This window comes from Neofelis nebulosa, chromosome 5 (assembly GCF_028018385.1).
Source record: "Neofelis nebulosa isolate mNeoNeb1 chromosome 5, mNeoNeb1.pri, whole genome shotgun sequence".
Classification (NCBI taxonomy): Eukaryota; Metazoa; Chordata; class Mammalia; order Carnivora; family Felidae; genus Neofelis; species Neofelis nebulosa.
In genome coordinates, this window is record NC_080786.1 from 4,921,887 (window position 1) to 4,938,316 (window position 16,430).

Genomic DNA, 16,430 nt, shown 5'->3' on the forward strand with positions numbered 1-16,430 from the left:
GAGGAACTTGAACCTACACCTGGATGTGTCACAGGGCCGGTAGGACAGACGGTCTGAGCCCAGAAGCCTGGGCTGGAGACATCCTGGGGGAGGCAGGCAGACGATCACCTGCAAATCTACAGCCAGTGCAGGTGAAACTGCCAAGAGAGAGTACGGGGGCAAGGAAGAGGGTCTAGGACTGGTCTTGAAGCAACTGCAACTATATTTTTTAACAGCTTTATTGAGGTGTAAGTGACACACAATATACAGCACAAAGTGAAAAGTGCACAATTTGTTAAGTTTCGACGTGTACGCGCCCACAGACCCATCATTACATTCGAGATAACAAGCGTATCCCTCACCCCCAAAGTTACCTGGTGTTGTTCCTTGGGGATCCCTCCTCCCTCCTGTCCCCGGGCAACCCCGATCTGCTCTGTGGCTTAGTTTTCAGCTTCTAGAACTGTAGGCAAAAGGGATCACAGAGAACATAAGCTGCTTCGGTCTGGCCTCTTCTGTTCAGTCTAATCACTTTTCACGTTTTTCTTTTTGTCCGTGTTGTGGCTCGTCTCGAGAGTTCACTCCTTGTTATTGCTGAACTGTATGCACCGCATGGATGCACCATAATTTATACATCACCAATTTACGGACATTCAGGCTGTTTGTACGTTTGAGCTACCACAAACACAGCACCTATGACTATTTGTGCGTAAGCCTTTGTGCGGACACACACTGTAATTTCTCTCAAAAATACCCAGAGGGGGAATGGCTGCATCACACAGTCGGCATACGATTAAAGGAACTGCCAAGTTGCTCTCCAGAGGGGGAGGACCACTGAAAACGCTCCCCTGCCCCTTACGATAGTTCCGGTTGTGCCTGGGAGGCTCAGGGTTAAGCGTCCAACTTCGGCTCAGGCCATGGTGACCTCGCAGTTCGTGAGTTCAAGCCCCGCGTCGGGCTCTGCGCTGACGGCTCGGAGCCTGCTTCAGATTCTCTGTCTCCCTCTCTCTCTCTGCTCCTCCCCCACATGCGCTCTCTCTCAAAATAAGTGCATATTAAAAAGAGAGAGAGAGAGAGTTCCGGTTGCTTCAAATCCTCACCAACGCTTGGTACGGTCAGTCTTTTCACTGTGGCCATTAACTTCTAGCCATTCTCATACGTACACAGTATTATGTCATTGTGGTCTTAATTTGCGTTTTCCTGATGTTTCATCCTGATGATGAAACAGCTTTTGGCAACTGGAAGGAGGCTGAACTTGGTACAGGAGTCCCAAAGGAGAAGACAGAGAAGCGGGTAAGAAGATCAGAGAAACGTGGCATCACAGAAGTCAACAGGAGAAATGGCTCAGAGACAGTGGTCAGGAGAACCACCTGATATCAACCGACGCGAACGCGAACTGAACGTTCTCACTTGGACTTAGCGCCTCTGGTGACCTTCCGGGAGCAACTGGGCTCCAGCTTCCAGCCTCTTTCGATGTTTGCGGAACAAGAGTCCATGTACCGAGCAGCATCCCCTCCTCAGGTGTGTGGGTCCCAGCTCGACCTTCGGAGCCCCGTCTCCTGGGAAGCCAACCGTGGGACGGAGATGGGCAGACGGTGTATCAGGGCGTGGTCTCCCCTGTCACCTCCGAGGACAGAAAGAAGCAAGCCTGGGCCAGGCGGATGCTGGGCTGGGAAGCAGTGTCACCGAAGGGCTCAGCCAATGCCCACGAGGAGCCCTGAGGCTGGGATGGCCCTTTGGCATTGTCCCCACGGGGGTGTGGGGGCTGAGCCTTCGTCCCCTGCGTGCACCAGTCATTGGACACAGCCTGCCCCGGGAGGGAGGTGTGACGGCTGAGAGCTGCCAGCCCCACAACCTGTTTGTTCCCTTCGGTCTTCAAGGGGGTTCAGGGCGGCCTACTCAGCACCCACAAGGCGATTCTCCTCCAAGTTGCCAGGTTCTCATGGCCCAGGCTCTTCCTTCGGTTCCCCACCCAGGATCGGAAGCCGCTTCCTGCCGTTACCGTTGCCAAATTACTTCAGAGTCTCCAGGGTGTTTTTGTAGGTTTCAATACCCGGTTAAGCGATTCCTTACACTAAACGCTCTCTCTGGCTCCTCCCGTTTTCCCGATGTGCATCCTCCACCAGATGACTCCAGCATCATTAGGGAAGGAGGGGGCAGGGGGCGAAACCCACACTTGGGGGCTGGTTCTGCGTCCCACTGGCCGAGTTACATATAACCCAGAAAGGTCCATTCGGGAAACATGAGAATTACGTTTTGCTTTCAGCTCACGCGTATCCCGCCCCCACGTCATCTGAAAAGCCCAGGGTTTCCACCCAGAAACCTGGACTGAAATGATCAGAGCACACGCATCCCGTGCCCTCCGCGTGTCTGCCCTGCAGGTAGGAACGTGCCTGAACTGTCTGAGCAACTTCGAGCCTGAGTGTAATCCATTGACTGCATCGCTGACATATTAATGCACTAAATGGCTCCCGGGTGATCTGAAAATGTTACCACAGTCACAGCCTGAGTGCCTAACTTCATGTGGAAATGACTCAGGCTCAGGTACACTCGGCTGAAAAACAGAATAAAGGGGTACTGAAGGGGCAAGAATAAATCAACGATTTCTTTTTTTTCCATTTCTCCGACAGCACCAGAATGGATTTTCAGGACACGCTGGACAGCGAGACGAGCACATCCCAAATAAACGCGTCCTGCCAGTTAGTCAAGTGTCCGTCACAACATTTACATGTAGTCACATCGGTCTTAGGAAGCATGTCTAAACTAGAATTCCCAGGCTCCCATCACCAGCATTAAGAAGCAAGCAGAATACAACCCACTTCTGTCAGTCAGAGCACGTTTTATTAACAGAGAAAGAGCACGATTTGCCTTGTTAACCTCGCAGGGGGAGTTCAGATCCTGGCAAGCACCACTCAGGTAGTATACCATGGACTGGGTTACGAGGAGGAGGCAAAACACAGCATTATTACCAAAAAGTCCTCACCGACGGCCTCCCCGCCCCCTGCCCCCAAAATGTATTAAAGTCTCCAAATATACAAATCTAAAAATATGGTACAACATGTAACATTAAGACTCAAGTTTGTTTCTGTAAAATACGCCTTAAAACATACGAAGCATTTCTCCCCCTCTCCTGATTCTGTCTGTCTCCTGGACTTCTAGCTCCTTCTCTGCCCTTGGGGGAGAAGGGGGCTGACCGGTACCCGAGGCGGGGGCTACAAGGCTTTCTCCGCAGACCGCCTGTGCTGGCTCCGGGCGTGCCCCTCACTGCTGGGGGGCACCTCCTTTGGTAGGGTCGCCGAGCTAGTCTTTCCCGCCGTTTCAATCCAGGGGTGCTGAAGGACCTGGTGGGCGGTGTAGCGCTTTTTGGGGTCCACCACCAGCAACCGGCTCACCAGATCTTTGGCAGCTGTTGAGGTGAGAGAAGGAGGGGGGAAAGAAGTGAATGCGGGTGCCTCCGAAACGGTTCTCCCCACGCAGGAGGTAAGAGCACAAACATCCGTGTCAGCACCACGCGAGCTACGCTGGAGCCGCGCTGCCCCGCAGAACTTTCCGTGACGTTGGGAACCTTCCAGGTCTGCACTACCCACTGGGCGTCTGAAATCCGGCTAGTGAGACCGGGGAACTGAACGTTTCTTCTGTTTACCTTCAGCTACTCTACACGTAAAGTTCCGGAGCCACGTGCAGCTACGGGCTACCATGTTGGGACAGCACAGCTCTAGAGGACGACTGTTCATTTCTAGAGTCACAGGCCAGGCCCCACCCGTGATAGCCACGGCGCCCAGTGCAAGGGAACAAATGGGGGCCACCTACCATATGTCCATGGATCTTAAGTTGTGAAATCGATCGTCGGGCTGTTAAGGAAAATATGTTCAGTCTCCTAGGTTGGTAAATATGCCTTCGCATTGACAAAACTGAGAAACGTGTGAAAGAAACCGGAGTAAAAAAGAGCACAAATTCAAAATGCACTTCATTTTCTGCCCAAGACCAGGAGAAAAGATTTCTCCTCCTGGGACTTGCTGGCTCTCCCTGGCCAGCTCCCTGAGCCTCCTTTTCAAACACGTGAGAACCTTTCTCGGGGGATGACCCTTGGCTCTCGATCAGCTGCTCAGCCACCAATCAGCCCCGCCTCCACACCCCTGTCCAACCACCTCTTGGGCATGGAAGCCGCAGGACTTCTCCTGCCCCACCCACTTCAAGCTCCGCCCACAAAGTGCCCTGGTACCCATCCGGCCAGCATCACTCCGTCCAGGTCCTCAAAGGACTCAGCGGCGAGCAGGTCAGGCTTAAACTGGAAATTCTCAGACTCACATGGACAGGTGTGGACCACTGGACACCTGGCCACATGTCCAAGGTCTCTCTACCCCTCTGAACAGGCGCCCCTTGGCTCACTGTGGGGAGTGGCTGGGAAAAGAGGTCTCCCCAGTCTTGGGAGTGGGCCTGAGCCATTTGGCCAGGGGATTCTGGGGTCCTGATTAAGGGATCTAGAAGCGGGGGGAATCTGGGCTCTGGGGAGACACATGTCCTTGACTCCAGAGTCTCCTCACTCTGTGGGTCAGGTGTAACCAGAGCAGGGCCCTCTAAGGTATGGGGCTCAGGGCAGGGGCCACCATCCCCAAATCTAAGGACACTGCTGCACAGAACCTTCTAAAATGATTTTCAGCTCTTCAGTTCCCAAGTCGCCGTTGGCTTGATCAGCTCAAGACCCTCACTCCACCATTTTTTCAGGAAAAAATGAAGCCTTCTCCTTCCCTCATCTCCCAACCCCAAGTAAGGAGACTGAGGCTGGGGGTGAGGGCAGTTTGATAACTAATCTTAGGTGACGTGGTCGGAGGAAAATCGAGGCAAAGTAAAGTTATCACTGCTACGTTTTAAGCTAAAGACTCAAAGACTCAAACTCCCTGAATGTCTAGTTCCCAATTCTACAAGGGCGCTGGGCGATACCAACCAATCAGTAGCAAAAAGGGGGAAAGTTGCATTTGAAAGGGCCAAAAAGACCCCGCGTGCTTCTGCTCCACTGAAAGTAGCTGAGGCCTTCACGCCCTACCTGCCAGAGCCCCTGGGTCCCACGTATACCCCTCCAGGACCCCTGGCTGTTCACGAGCGAGATATGCACTCCTAGTCTGTTCAACTCACAGCACGTCTATATACGAGAGGACTTGGACCTTTCCAAATGAGGGATCTGCGCTGTCAACATTCTTCCGTTCTAAGGGTCCTCCGTTGCCTTAAGAAAAAGCATCTAGTGACTGCAACCAGTGGTCAAACTTTTTCACTGAACCTAAAGCAAGTCATGTTTTCGGAGTGCCACACAAAGAAATCTTCAGGAAGCTTCCAGGAGACAAAGGAGGAGGCACCTGTCAACGGCCCGCGGCTGTGCCCAGTTCTGCAGTGGGCCCTCTGCGCGTCTCATTCCACACCTAAAACCTGCTTTGCGGTCAGAACCCAGGACAGGCTCCAGCTCCCACGTCCCCTCTCCTCCTGCTCGGGGAAGCCCCAATCTCACCGTCAGAAATATTGTCCCAGTAAGGGGCCAGGAACTCGAAGCGGCCCAGCTGGATGATGTTGAAGAGTTCGTCCTGGTCCCGCTCCGGGCTGCGGAAGGGGGGGAAGCCACACAGAAGGATGTAGAGGATCACGCCCGCGGCCCACATGTCCACTTCCAGCCCGTAACCTGTGCGACAGGCAGAGACACAAGCGAAACGGAGGCCAGGCTGGGTCAGATGTGAGGGGAGAAAGAGTGGAGAACTGGGGTTTCAAGGTCACAGAGACCTCAGCTTTCGATAAGCACCAGCCACGTCTAAACATGAGGGTCGGCTTTGCTACCAGCTTCTATAAACACGGGTCTGCACCTCTGGTACTCAACGTTTGGTCCTCGGACAACCAGCAGTTTGTGATGTTTTATTACCGGTCTGTGATAAAGATCGGCACAGAAATTGAAAATAAACAATTGGAAACTCGGAGCAATTTGGCAGGACTGTGACATCCGACCGCATGATCGAGGACACATCTCCATGAAGAGAGTATAGACATCGGAGTTCGGGGGTTGTCGAACACACGTGGTAACTTGCATGTGGCATGAGCAGTGATCTAGTCACCCTGTAGCAGGGTCCCCATTATATTAGAAAAGTTAAAACCTTCACCAGAGATGTTTCGAGAAGCCTTGGTCTGCACCAGCAGCCTCTACGTCCCAGGCATTCATCGTCTCCTCACCGTTAAAAAGTACTTTTACTGGGGCGCCTGGGGGGCTCAGTCAGTTAAGCATCCAACTGGGCACAGGTCAGGATCTCACGGTTCGTGAGTTCGAGCCCCGCGTCGGGCTCTGTGCTGACAGCTCGGAGCCTGCAGCCTGCTTCGGATTCTGGGTCTCCCTCTCTCTCTGCTCCTCCCCAACTCACACTGTCTCTCTCTCTCTCTCTCTGTCTTTCTCAAAAATAAATAAACATTAGGAAAAAATTTAATATGTATTAATATAAATTTTTTTTACTGACTCTCTTCTCTGATTATAGACTTGTATCTCCCATGAACACACGTTTCACACTTATATTTTCTGTAATAAAATTAAAATCACATTGTCCATATCTTATCCCTTATTTCACACACTTAATATATCATGGTATTTCCTATATAGGAACTTCCCATAAAGAACATTTAAAAATCTTTAAGGAATATGATTTCTAAGAGCTGTTAGTATTCCCTTGATATAATAAATCCTCTCTGATGTAATGTACGTGTTCCCTAATTTTTTTACACTGTAAGTAATTCTGTGGCGAACATCCTTACCTATTAAATATTTATGCACCTCTCTTAGTATATGCTTGAAATAACTTTCTGGAAACTAAATGCGCAAAGAAATAAACAATAACGGTTTTTGCTAGAACTGCAAAAACCGTTCTAGCAAACGATTGTGCCCAATCGTCGTCACAACACTCTGTAAACAGCAGTATATACATCTGCAAACACTTTGCAACTTTTTACCTTTGGAAAAGGAAAACTGTCGGCAGCTGTAGGTTGGAAGTTATTCCAAATTAATAATTCTTATGAATTCATTATTAAGCCCCAGAGCAATGTTGTCAAGACAAATCAGCAGAAAATTATTAGAGAAACAAATCATTCCTGACCTCTTTCTGGCCCACTTCACTGGTCTTTTCTCAGTTCTGTTCTAGAATTCCTGCTCAGGAGGGTCTGGTTCGGCTCAGCCTCCCATCTTGAAATCTGCCCCCCGCGCCCCCCCACTGCTGGCCTCCATGACATAGTAATTTCCTCTTCCTCTTCCTGCCTCCACTGCCTTGTCCCCCGCTAACCCATCCTTCTCTCACTCATCCCCCAACTCCTGGCCTCCCTCCAGACTCTTCCCCCAGATGCCCTTGCTGGTACCATGAGGGGCTCGTTACCTTGCCCACTTGGACTGCCATTCCTGAGTCGAGGAGTCTCAAAAAGGCACGGTCAGCCCAGGACTTGACCTCCCCGCCAAGTGGACAACCCCAGTGTCCATTCTCACATCGCTACCAAGTCGGTGCATTTAAAATTTTAACGTATCCACCCCCATCTCCCCAGGCAGCTTTCTTTCTAACACCCGATCTTAGCTGGTACCAGCACCAATGCCGAGGTTTCCCTAAGCGTCCAGGTAGACTATCCGCTTCCCTTCTTCTCTTACCCAGCTCATCGACACCTCCACTAACATTGTCTCTTCTGCTCAGCATTCTCCTGTCTGTCTCCACACCGCCATGGCTACTCTGCCTGGCCACGCTGAGTCCAAATTCCTCTCCTCAGCCTCCCCGCTTGTGGAGACCCCAGGCTCAACCCCATTAAGCCAACTGAACTTCCCTCTGCAACACTGAGAAGACCAGTCTTCCTAATGTCTCTACCACCAATCCCCATGCACATTCCCATCTCCTTGTCTTACCTTTTCCCCATGCTGCTGCTGGGAAACTCTCTCCCTTCTCCCCACCGACCTCACAACCCATCCAAAGTTTCCCCATCTTCCCCACCAGCCCCACAGCCCATCCAGAGTTTCCCCATCTTCCCCACTGGCCCCACAACCAGTCCAGAGTCTCCCCATCTTCCCCACCGGCCCCACAACCCATCCAGAGTCTCCCCATATTCCCCACCGGCCCCACAGCCCGTCCAGAGTCTCCCCATCTTCCCCACCGGCCCCACAGCCCATCCAGAGTCTCCCCATCTTCCCCACTGGCCCCACAACCCGTCCAGAGTCTTCCCATCTCCCCCACCAGCCCCACAACCCGTCCAGAGTCTCCCCATCTCCCCCACCGGCCCCACAACCCATCCAGAGTCTCTCCATCTTCCTCACCGGCCCCACAACCCATCCAGAGTCTCTCCATCTTCCTCACCGGCCCCACAACCTGTCCAGAGTCTCTCCATCTTCCGCACAGACTCCACAACCCATCCAGAGTTTCCCCATCTTCCCCACCAGCCCCACAGCCCGTCCAGAGTTTCCCCATATTCCCCACTGGCCCCACAACCAGTCCAGAGTCTCCCCATCTTCCCCACCGGCCCCACAACCCATCCAGAGTCTCCCCATCTTCCCCACCGGCCCCACAACCCATCCAGAGTCTCCCCATATTCCCCACCGGCCCCACAGCCCGTCCAGAGTCTCCCCATCTTCCCCACCGGCCCCACAGCCCATCCAGAGTCTCCCCATCTTCCCCACTGGCCCCACAACCCGTCCAGAGTCTCCCCATCTCCCCCACCGGCCCCACAACCCGTCCAGAGTCTCCCCATCTCCCCCACCGGCCCCACAACCCATCCAGAGTCTCTCCATCTTCCTCACCGGCCCCACAACCCATCCAGAGTCTCTCCATCTTCCTCACCGGCCCCACAACCTGTCCAGAGTCTCTCCATCTTCCGCACAGACTCCACAACCCATCCAGAGTTTCCCCATCTTCCCCACCAGCCCCACAGCCCGTCCAGAGTTTCCCCATATTCCCCACTGGCCCCACAACCAGTCCAGAGTCTCCCCATCTTCCCCACCGGCCCCACAACCCATCCAGAGTCTCCCCATCTTCCCCACCGGCCCCACAACCCATCCAGAGTCTCCCCATATTCCCCACCGGCCCCACAGCCCGTCCAGAGTCTCCCCATCTTCCCCACCGGCCCCACAGCCCATCCAGAGTCTCCCCATCTTCCCCACTGGCCCCACAACCCGTCCAGAGTCTCCCCATCTCCCCCACCGGCCCCACAACCCGTCCAGAGTCTCCCCATCTCCCCCACCGGCCCCACAACCCATCCAGAGTCTCTCCATCTTCCTCACCGGCCCCACAACCCATCCAGAGTCTCTCCATCTTCCTCACCGGCCCCACAACCTGTCCAGAGTCTCTCCATCTTCCGCACAGACTCCACAACCCATCCAGAGTTTCCCCATCTTCCCCACCAGCCCCACAGCCCGTCCAGAGTTTCCCCATATTCCCCACTGGCCCCACAACCAGTCCAGAGTCTCCCCATCTTCCCCACCGGCCCCACAACCCATCCAGAGTCTCCCCATCTTCCCCACCGGCCCCACAACCCATCCCGAGCTTTCCCATCTTACATACAGGGCCTAAATGGATCTCTCTCAAAGTGGCCATGGGGGCTAAATGGTCATTCATGTATTTGGAGCCATATAATAATAATAACAGTCTCCTTTTATACACTTTACAGAATGTGTCACTAAAACCGTTCACTGGATCTTCATACTATATATACAAACTGGTAATAAATATTACTCACGGGGTTTGAAATGGGACACCTTGTTCCTTAAAATGCAAGGTTGGTGGAGAAATTTGTAAGCTGCTTACCATAAGAACCACTTCAATTTTCTCCCATTAGAGATATCCTGGGGCCAGTGGCATAAATGGCCTTGCTCGCTTGAGTTCCCCAGCCAATTTTCCATCATTTCACGATCCTGACAACATACACACACACACACACACACACACACTCCTCTATGAGGGCTGCCCCGATGAGGAAAAAGTCCACGTGCTCTGGTCAAGATCAGCTTCAAATATTCCCGTTAAAATCCAAGTGCCAGCTGGGTGCCAACACGCTGAGATTTTCGACTGCTCCGTATTGAAAAGTGGAAAATATGAAATATTAAAAATAAAACATTTGTTAGTAAGGGAGCTAGCATCCCACGGAGCAATGTATAACACCTACCTTTCTCAGAGAGAATTTCAGGAGCTACATACGTTGGGGTCCCACACACAGTGAATATAGGTCTCACTACATGCTTTGCAAGGCCAAAATCAGCCAGTTTCAAGGTGGTAGATTTGTCCTCATTTCGCTGAACCTGTCAGAACACAAAACCCCAAATCACCAAAACTGTGATGAGAGCGAAGAAGGAAAGTGAACGAGACAACAACCGTGCAAGATCGGGATAAGCAAACGATAAACCTAGAGGAGCTCATCGTTGATAAGCCCAACCTGACTGCAGTGACAGATGCTCGCTCACCTTTTCAACTAAGAAACAAAGGAGTTAGATTCCCCGTGCTGTCCAACATGGCAGCACCATATTGCCACAGATGGCTATTAAAATCAAATCAAATTGAAAATATAGTGTCTCAGATGCACTGGCCACCTTTCAAGTGCTCAAGAGCCACGGATGGTTAATGGCTACCATACTGAACGGTGCAAATACAGAGCGAACATTTCCATCATCACAGAAACTTCCATTGGGCACCACTGAGTTGGCACAAGGATCAATGATTTTTTGAGCACCGACTAGCTTTAGGGAGGACTAGAGAATTCCTGGCGGGTAATGCAGAATCTGGGCAGGAGAAAAAAAGAAAGGGAAAGTAAGAATTGGAAGGAGAGAAGTAGACAAGCAGTGGAACAGGCTAAGTACAGGCCCTAATTTGGGGGCAGCGGGAGGCGTTAAGGACCAAACAGACCCGGAGTCTTCAATTCCGAATCCCAGACTTGCCGCTGGATGGTCGTGGACTGATTTCTTTACTAATCGAAGCCTCTGTTTTCTCATTTGTTTAAAAAGAAGGGGGGTGGTGATCATTTCCAGCAAGAAGGCTTATGTCAGGAGTTCCATTCAGTATCCATAATCTACCTTGCAAAGTTCTCATCTAGAGTAACCAACGGTCCCAAGCTGCCGGGGGCTGAAGGGTCCCCAGGATGTTAAAACTGGGACAGCCTCGGGCAAATCAGGATGAGGTGGTTGTCCTTGTCTGCACATAATGCAGAATTAATGCTACTGAACTGTGATTTATTCCTGCGTATGTGAACTGATACACTGGGCTCTGTTAACGTTTTTCATGAAGGCAAAAGAAGTCAGCTCTGATTCTTCCTTGAGACCCCATTTCCATCGGGTTTTAGAGAAGGGCAGAATCAGTCATTTTGAGAACACGGAAAAGACGGCCACCCTCACCACTTTGAAATGAGTGCGGAGAACCGCTGCCCTCCTCTGTCCTCGTCAAAGGGGATCCAGCCTGAGTCTCCCTCTTTCAAACAAATCCTGGTGACTGGCTTTCTGATGGCTGGTAAACCAATTCCCACCGCCAGGTCAATGAATCCTGTCCTCCTTCACCCTCAAGTTCATATGCGTGCTAGATGATGTGTTAGGAAGAGGCGGGGCTTCACCTAGAAGAAATGAATCTCAACAGGTGAGCATAGCAGGTGTTTGGACCACCCCGCAAGACCGGATAAAGGTACAGACGTCGTGTGAGGGGGCAAAGCTAGCCTATCTCGCAGCAAGTAAACGATGCATTGGTTCCCTCCATGCTATGGAGGCCGTTTTCCACTTTGCGGAAGGGTTAAATCGGGCACATCAAAACTCCAACCTTCTTCCATACGCGCTGGTACCCAAATAAGCAATGCAGAAAGGCAGCCCGCAGCAGGTTTGTTCGACAAACATATCAGACAATGCTAAGCCTCAAGCAGTTGCCTTCCCCATAGGAGTCTCACCTTGACGAAGTCCCAAGCCACCAAGAAATAAAGGCACAAGCCAAAGGGTCCCCACAGCCCCTCATTCCCAGGAGGTGGCGAGCGAAGCACGCCTGGGCGATACCTGCCTGCTTCCCACTCTTCTGGCTGACGCGGCTCGGGGCCCCACGTGGGCCCCGCTCTGGGGCTCCCCTGGCCGCCTGTCTGTGCACACCTGGAAGACGCTGCTTCCACCTCAGAAAGGTGTTCCGAGCCCCTTTAGCAGCCTTGCCAGCCAGCGATCACTCTGACCTCATTTTGTCACGGCAAGAAGGCCGCACGGCCTCAACCGGGGAGCTTTGAAGGGCGGATTCTGCGAGCGTGGTATCTTTTCCTCCGGCCTTGTCTGCCTCTTGGGAAAGGTGCCGGCAGCCCGCACAACCACATCCTGCCTGGCGCCCTGCCCCCCAATAGAAAGGACAATACTTGGGGCTGTCAAGGTCTCAGGCCCAAAGGAGAATTCATCCGTAAGAGGGAAGAGAGAAGAGTGGAGTCTTGAAAAACAAATGGAAGAAGTCCAGCTCTTACAAAGAGTAGAATGGTCGCCAGGGACCAGGGCGGGGGTGGGGGGGATGGGGCACCGGGAAAGGTGGTCCAAGGGTACCAACGTTCAGTCATAAGATGAATATACTCTGGGGGCGCTGGGTGGCTCAGTCGGGTAAGTGTCTGACTCTTGATTTCGGCCCAGGTCACGATCTCACGGTTTGTGAGTTCGAGCCCCGAGTCAACTCAGAGCCTGCTTGGGATTCTCTCTCTCTGCCCCTCCCCTGCTTGTTCTCTCCCTCTCTCTCTTTCTCTCTCTCTCTCTCTCTCTCTCTCTCTCTCTCTCAGAATGAATAAACAAACTTAAAAAAAAGTTGAATATGTTCTGGGAATCCAATGTACAGGATGGTGACTGTGGGTAATAATTCCGTATCGTGTACTTGAAATTTGCTAATAAACATCCTTACCAAAAACAAAACAAAACAAAAGGTAAGTCTATGAGGTGATGAATGTGGGAATTAACTGGATTGTGGGAATCCTTCCACAATGTATACACGCATCAGATCATCATGTTGAATACTTTAAGAATATTACTATTTTATTTGTCAATTATACCTCAATTAAGCTGGGGGGAGAAATTAATGCATAGTTTTAATTAAAGCATAAGTTTTATTAAATATAAGATTACATACACTTATATTTTGGGGTTTTTTTTCCCAAGGCAAGTTCTCAATAAAACTTTCATTTTCCACTTAAAAAACAAATTAAAGGGCCACCTGGGTGGCTCAGTCAGTTGAGCTTCCAACTCTTGATTTTTGACTCAGGTCATGATCCCAGGGTCATGGGATCAAGCCCTGTGTTCAGCTCTGCACTGAGTGTGGAGTCTGCTTGCAATTCTCCTTCTCTCTCTCTCTCTCTCTCTCTCTCTCTCTCTCTCTCTCTCAAATTAAAAACAAAACAAAACAAAATTTATGGCCCCTATTGCTGTCTTGAAACCCAGATAGCGAGCCAGTGTTCTGGGGATCTTGGTCACACAGCAGAAATGCCCCAGGGACACAGCCCCTAGAGGCACCCTTCCTGGACCCAGCACCATCTAAGGGGTCCATGGCAAAAGCCCTTTTTTGTAACAACTTGGTAAAATTCAGAGTTGAGAGACGAGCTCTGCCCCCTCCTGACAGAGGTGTGCCTCTGGTCCCCTCGCCTCTTGGTTCTGCGGGGTGATGGCGGGCAGGGGGGTGATGGCAGGCAGGCGGGGGTAAGGCTTGGGCGGGCTTCCTCATGGCCTGCACGGAAATAACCCTTGGCGGGAAGAGTCAGTGTCACAAGCACAGACTCTGAAGCCCCCCTGCCAGGGTTCAACTCCAGCTCAGCATTTACTGTGTAACTGGCTAAGCAACCTGCCCTCTCTGTGCATCCACTTCCTCATTTATAAAGTGAGGGGTGAATGGGATGTGTAATGACAACTTAATGAATTCATATTTCGAAGGTGCAGGGTGCCTGGGTGGCTTAGTCGGTTAAGCATCAGACTTTGTCTCAGGTCATGATCTCACGGTCTGTGAGTTCGAGCCCCGCGTCGGGCTCGGTGCTGACAGCTCAGAGCCTGGAGCCTGCTTCGGATTCTGTGTCTCTCTTTCTCTGCCCCTCCCCAGCTCATGCTCACTCTCTCTCCTTCAAAAATAAATAAAAATTTAAATATATATATATATATATATGTATATATATATATATATATATTTCTAAGGTGTTATAAAGAGCGCCTGGCTCCTAAGAACCACGCCACGAGTGTTTGTGCAGTAAACCCTATTATTTTCGCCTTCGTGACCTCTTGGAGAGCAGGACTGACTTCCGGCAAATGGAAGTGCCAGAAGCCATCCTTGATATTTTCCCTCTCCAAACCAGGCACGGCCCTGGGCCATTCTCTGCTCCATCCCCGGTCCCCACTCTTACATAGAAGCTGACTGCTCAGGGCACAGGCCAGCTGAGCAGTTAATTACCGAGCGACAGTAAAACAGGGACAAGCCTGGCTGGTATCACCCCAGGCAAGAGGCTCCTTGGGGCCACCTATAGGAGCTGTAGGAGCAATTATCAACTTGTTTGCGGGCACAGGCTCGCACATCTCTACTGGAATAGGGGCGAAGGCCCCCAGTGCTCCCAGCAGTGTTTGGGGGGTGCCGAGGGCAATGGGAAGATTCCAGCTCTCCCTGAGCCCCAACAGAGCCAAGGGCAAGGCAACACCCAAAAATCCGGGGCAGGCAGCGCTCCCCGCTTCCGCCAGCATTGAGTAAGCTCTCAGAACTTGCTCTGGATCCTGCCAGTGAGCTTACGTCTCTGTAAGCAGAACGTGTGTCTTAATTACTGAGCCTGAGTCACCCCAAGGCCGCCTAATCAATGCCTCCATAATTAACCTAACCGAAGGGGAAGTCACAGACGTAGACAAAAACTCGATTCGGTTTTGCTCTGCGTATCGAGACGGATACAGCCCGGAAGGAGACAGGGAGGTAATTATCAGAGTAACCTAGACTAGAAAATCTAGTTTGGAAGGGAAGGACAAAACATAGTGCGGTGCCGAGAGTTTCCAGATGGATCATCTACATTAATCACATTTGCTGGGTAATCGCTGAGAAAAATACGTCCCTCACAAACATTTGTAAATATTCCCAACCAAATGATCAGCAATAGAAGCATTTGGTTGATTTAATAGCCCACAATGAAATATGTATCCCCATGTGAAAGAAACTATCCCCCCCACCCCAACTCCAAAACCTGGCCCAACTGAAGGACCCACCAGATCCAACATGGTGGAGAGGCCATCTTTTATTCTGGACATTTATTATATTAGATGTCCAGATGCTGATGCCGACAGTTTCATACACCAGATCTGTGTTTTACATTATTCCGTGGCCTTTCTGAAACATATTATGCTGCCCCTGGCCTCTTCCCGGTTTCGTGCCGCTCTCTTGGCCACAGCAAGGATCATGCCCACAGCACCACCAATAGCAGGCGCTGGGACCCGGGCGTGGTTAAGATCTGTGGGGCCCCTTGTCCCTTCCAGAAAGTGGCTCGGGACCACTCGTGGTTTTAATTCTCCGGTCTCCAGCTTCTGCTGTCAGCAGGGATGTCACAATCCTTCAGTTGCACATCCTCAGTGGGACTCGAGGCTTCTCATTTATTTCACCTACATGAGCGGCTTAATTGCCTTTAAGATCATGCACTGACTGTGTGAGTTTTGTTTTGTTTTGTTTTGTTAACAGGCACCTACCATTCTTGGCTTCTGAGCAAGACCTATCATAATCTCGAAATCAAATGAGTGACATCCTCCCAGGATAATTCTTCCTCCTGGCCTCTGTGGGACTTCTGAAACCACCAGATCTTTCCACCCAGACAGGAGCTTGTAACAAGTACTGTTTGCCTCTGATTGAAATCTCCACCCGGAAAAGATTCCACAACTTGATCCAGCAGTTCAGCCCATTAATGGCCAGCGTGACTTGTGAAGAGGTTCACCCCTACATTGATTCCAAATTTCACCCCCTACCCTGTTTTCTAAGCCTGCCCTCGGGGGTGATGCTGAAGAAGGGCACGGTCCTCCCAAAGATGGGAAACCGGTATCACGATCCCCAGATCACCTCTGCCTTCTCTAACTTCACATCCGAGGATCCTCACCTGATCCTTATAAGACCTACCCTCCTGACCATCACCCCTTCCTTGCTCCCTCCCGCTCTAAGTTCACTGCTTGAACCAAGAGCACTGTCATTGCCTGAGGGCTGGTTAGAAATCTAGGCTGCCCCAGATCCATGCATGTCAACAAGACCCCAGGGCGGTTCGTGTGCACAGTCAAGTTCTGGATCGTCTCCCATTTCCTCGATGCCTCTTTTAACAAAGAACACCCAGGAATGAACACTACATGCCAGGTGTGTTTTCATCAGGACAGTGGACCTCAGGCCTCTCAGTGGATGGGACACTGGGTTGCCATAAAGACGGCCAGAGAGGGGCACCTGGGTGGCTCAGTTGGTTAAGCATCCGACTTCGGTTCGGGTCATGATCTCATGGTTCAG

The 16,430-nt window shown here is 51.5% G+C and overlaps 1 protein-coding gene across 1 annotated transcript in view; it reads right to left on the reverse strand.

Annotated features, from left to right (window-relative positions):
- Window positions 1-200: 200 nt before the first annotated feature.
- The window catches only part of DCLK3 (doublecortin like kinase 3), a 52,901-nt gene continuing 36,671 nt past the window's right edge, over window positions 201-16,430 (reverse strand). The window contains exons 3-5 of the mRNA XM_058729351.1: window positions 10,123-10,255; window positions 5,477-5,644; window positions 201-3,382 (exon numbers count right to left, since the gene is read on the reverse strand). Coding sequence (XP_058585334.1) covers window positions 3,189-3,382; window positions 5,477-5,644; window positions 10,123-10,255 — 495 coding nt within the window. The 3' untranslated portion in view covers window positions 201-3,188. The remainder of the gene's footprint in view (window positions 3,383-5,476; window positions 5,645-10,122; window positions 10,256-16,430) is intronic.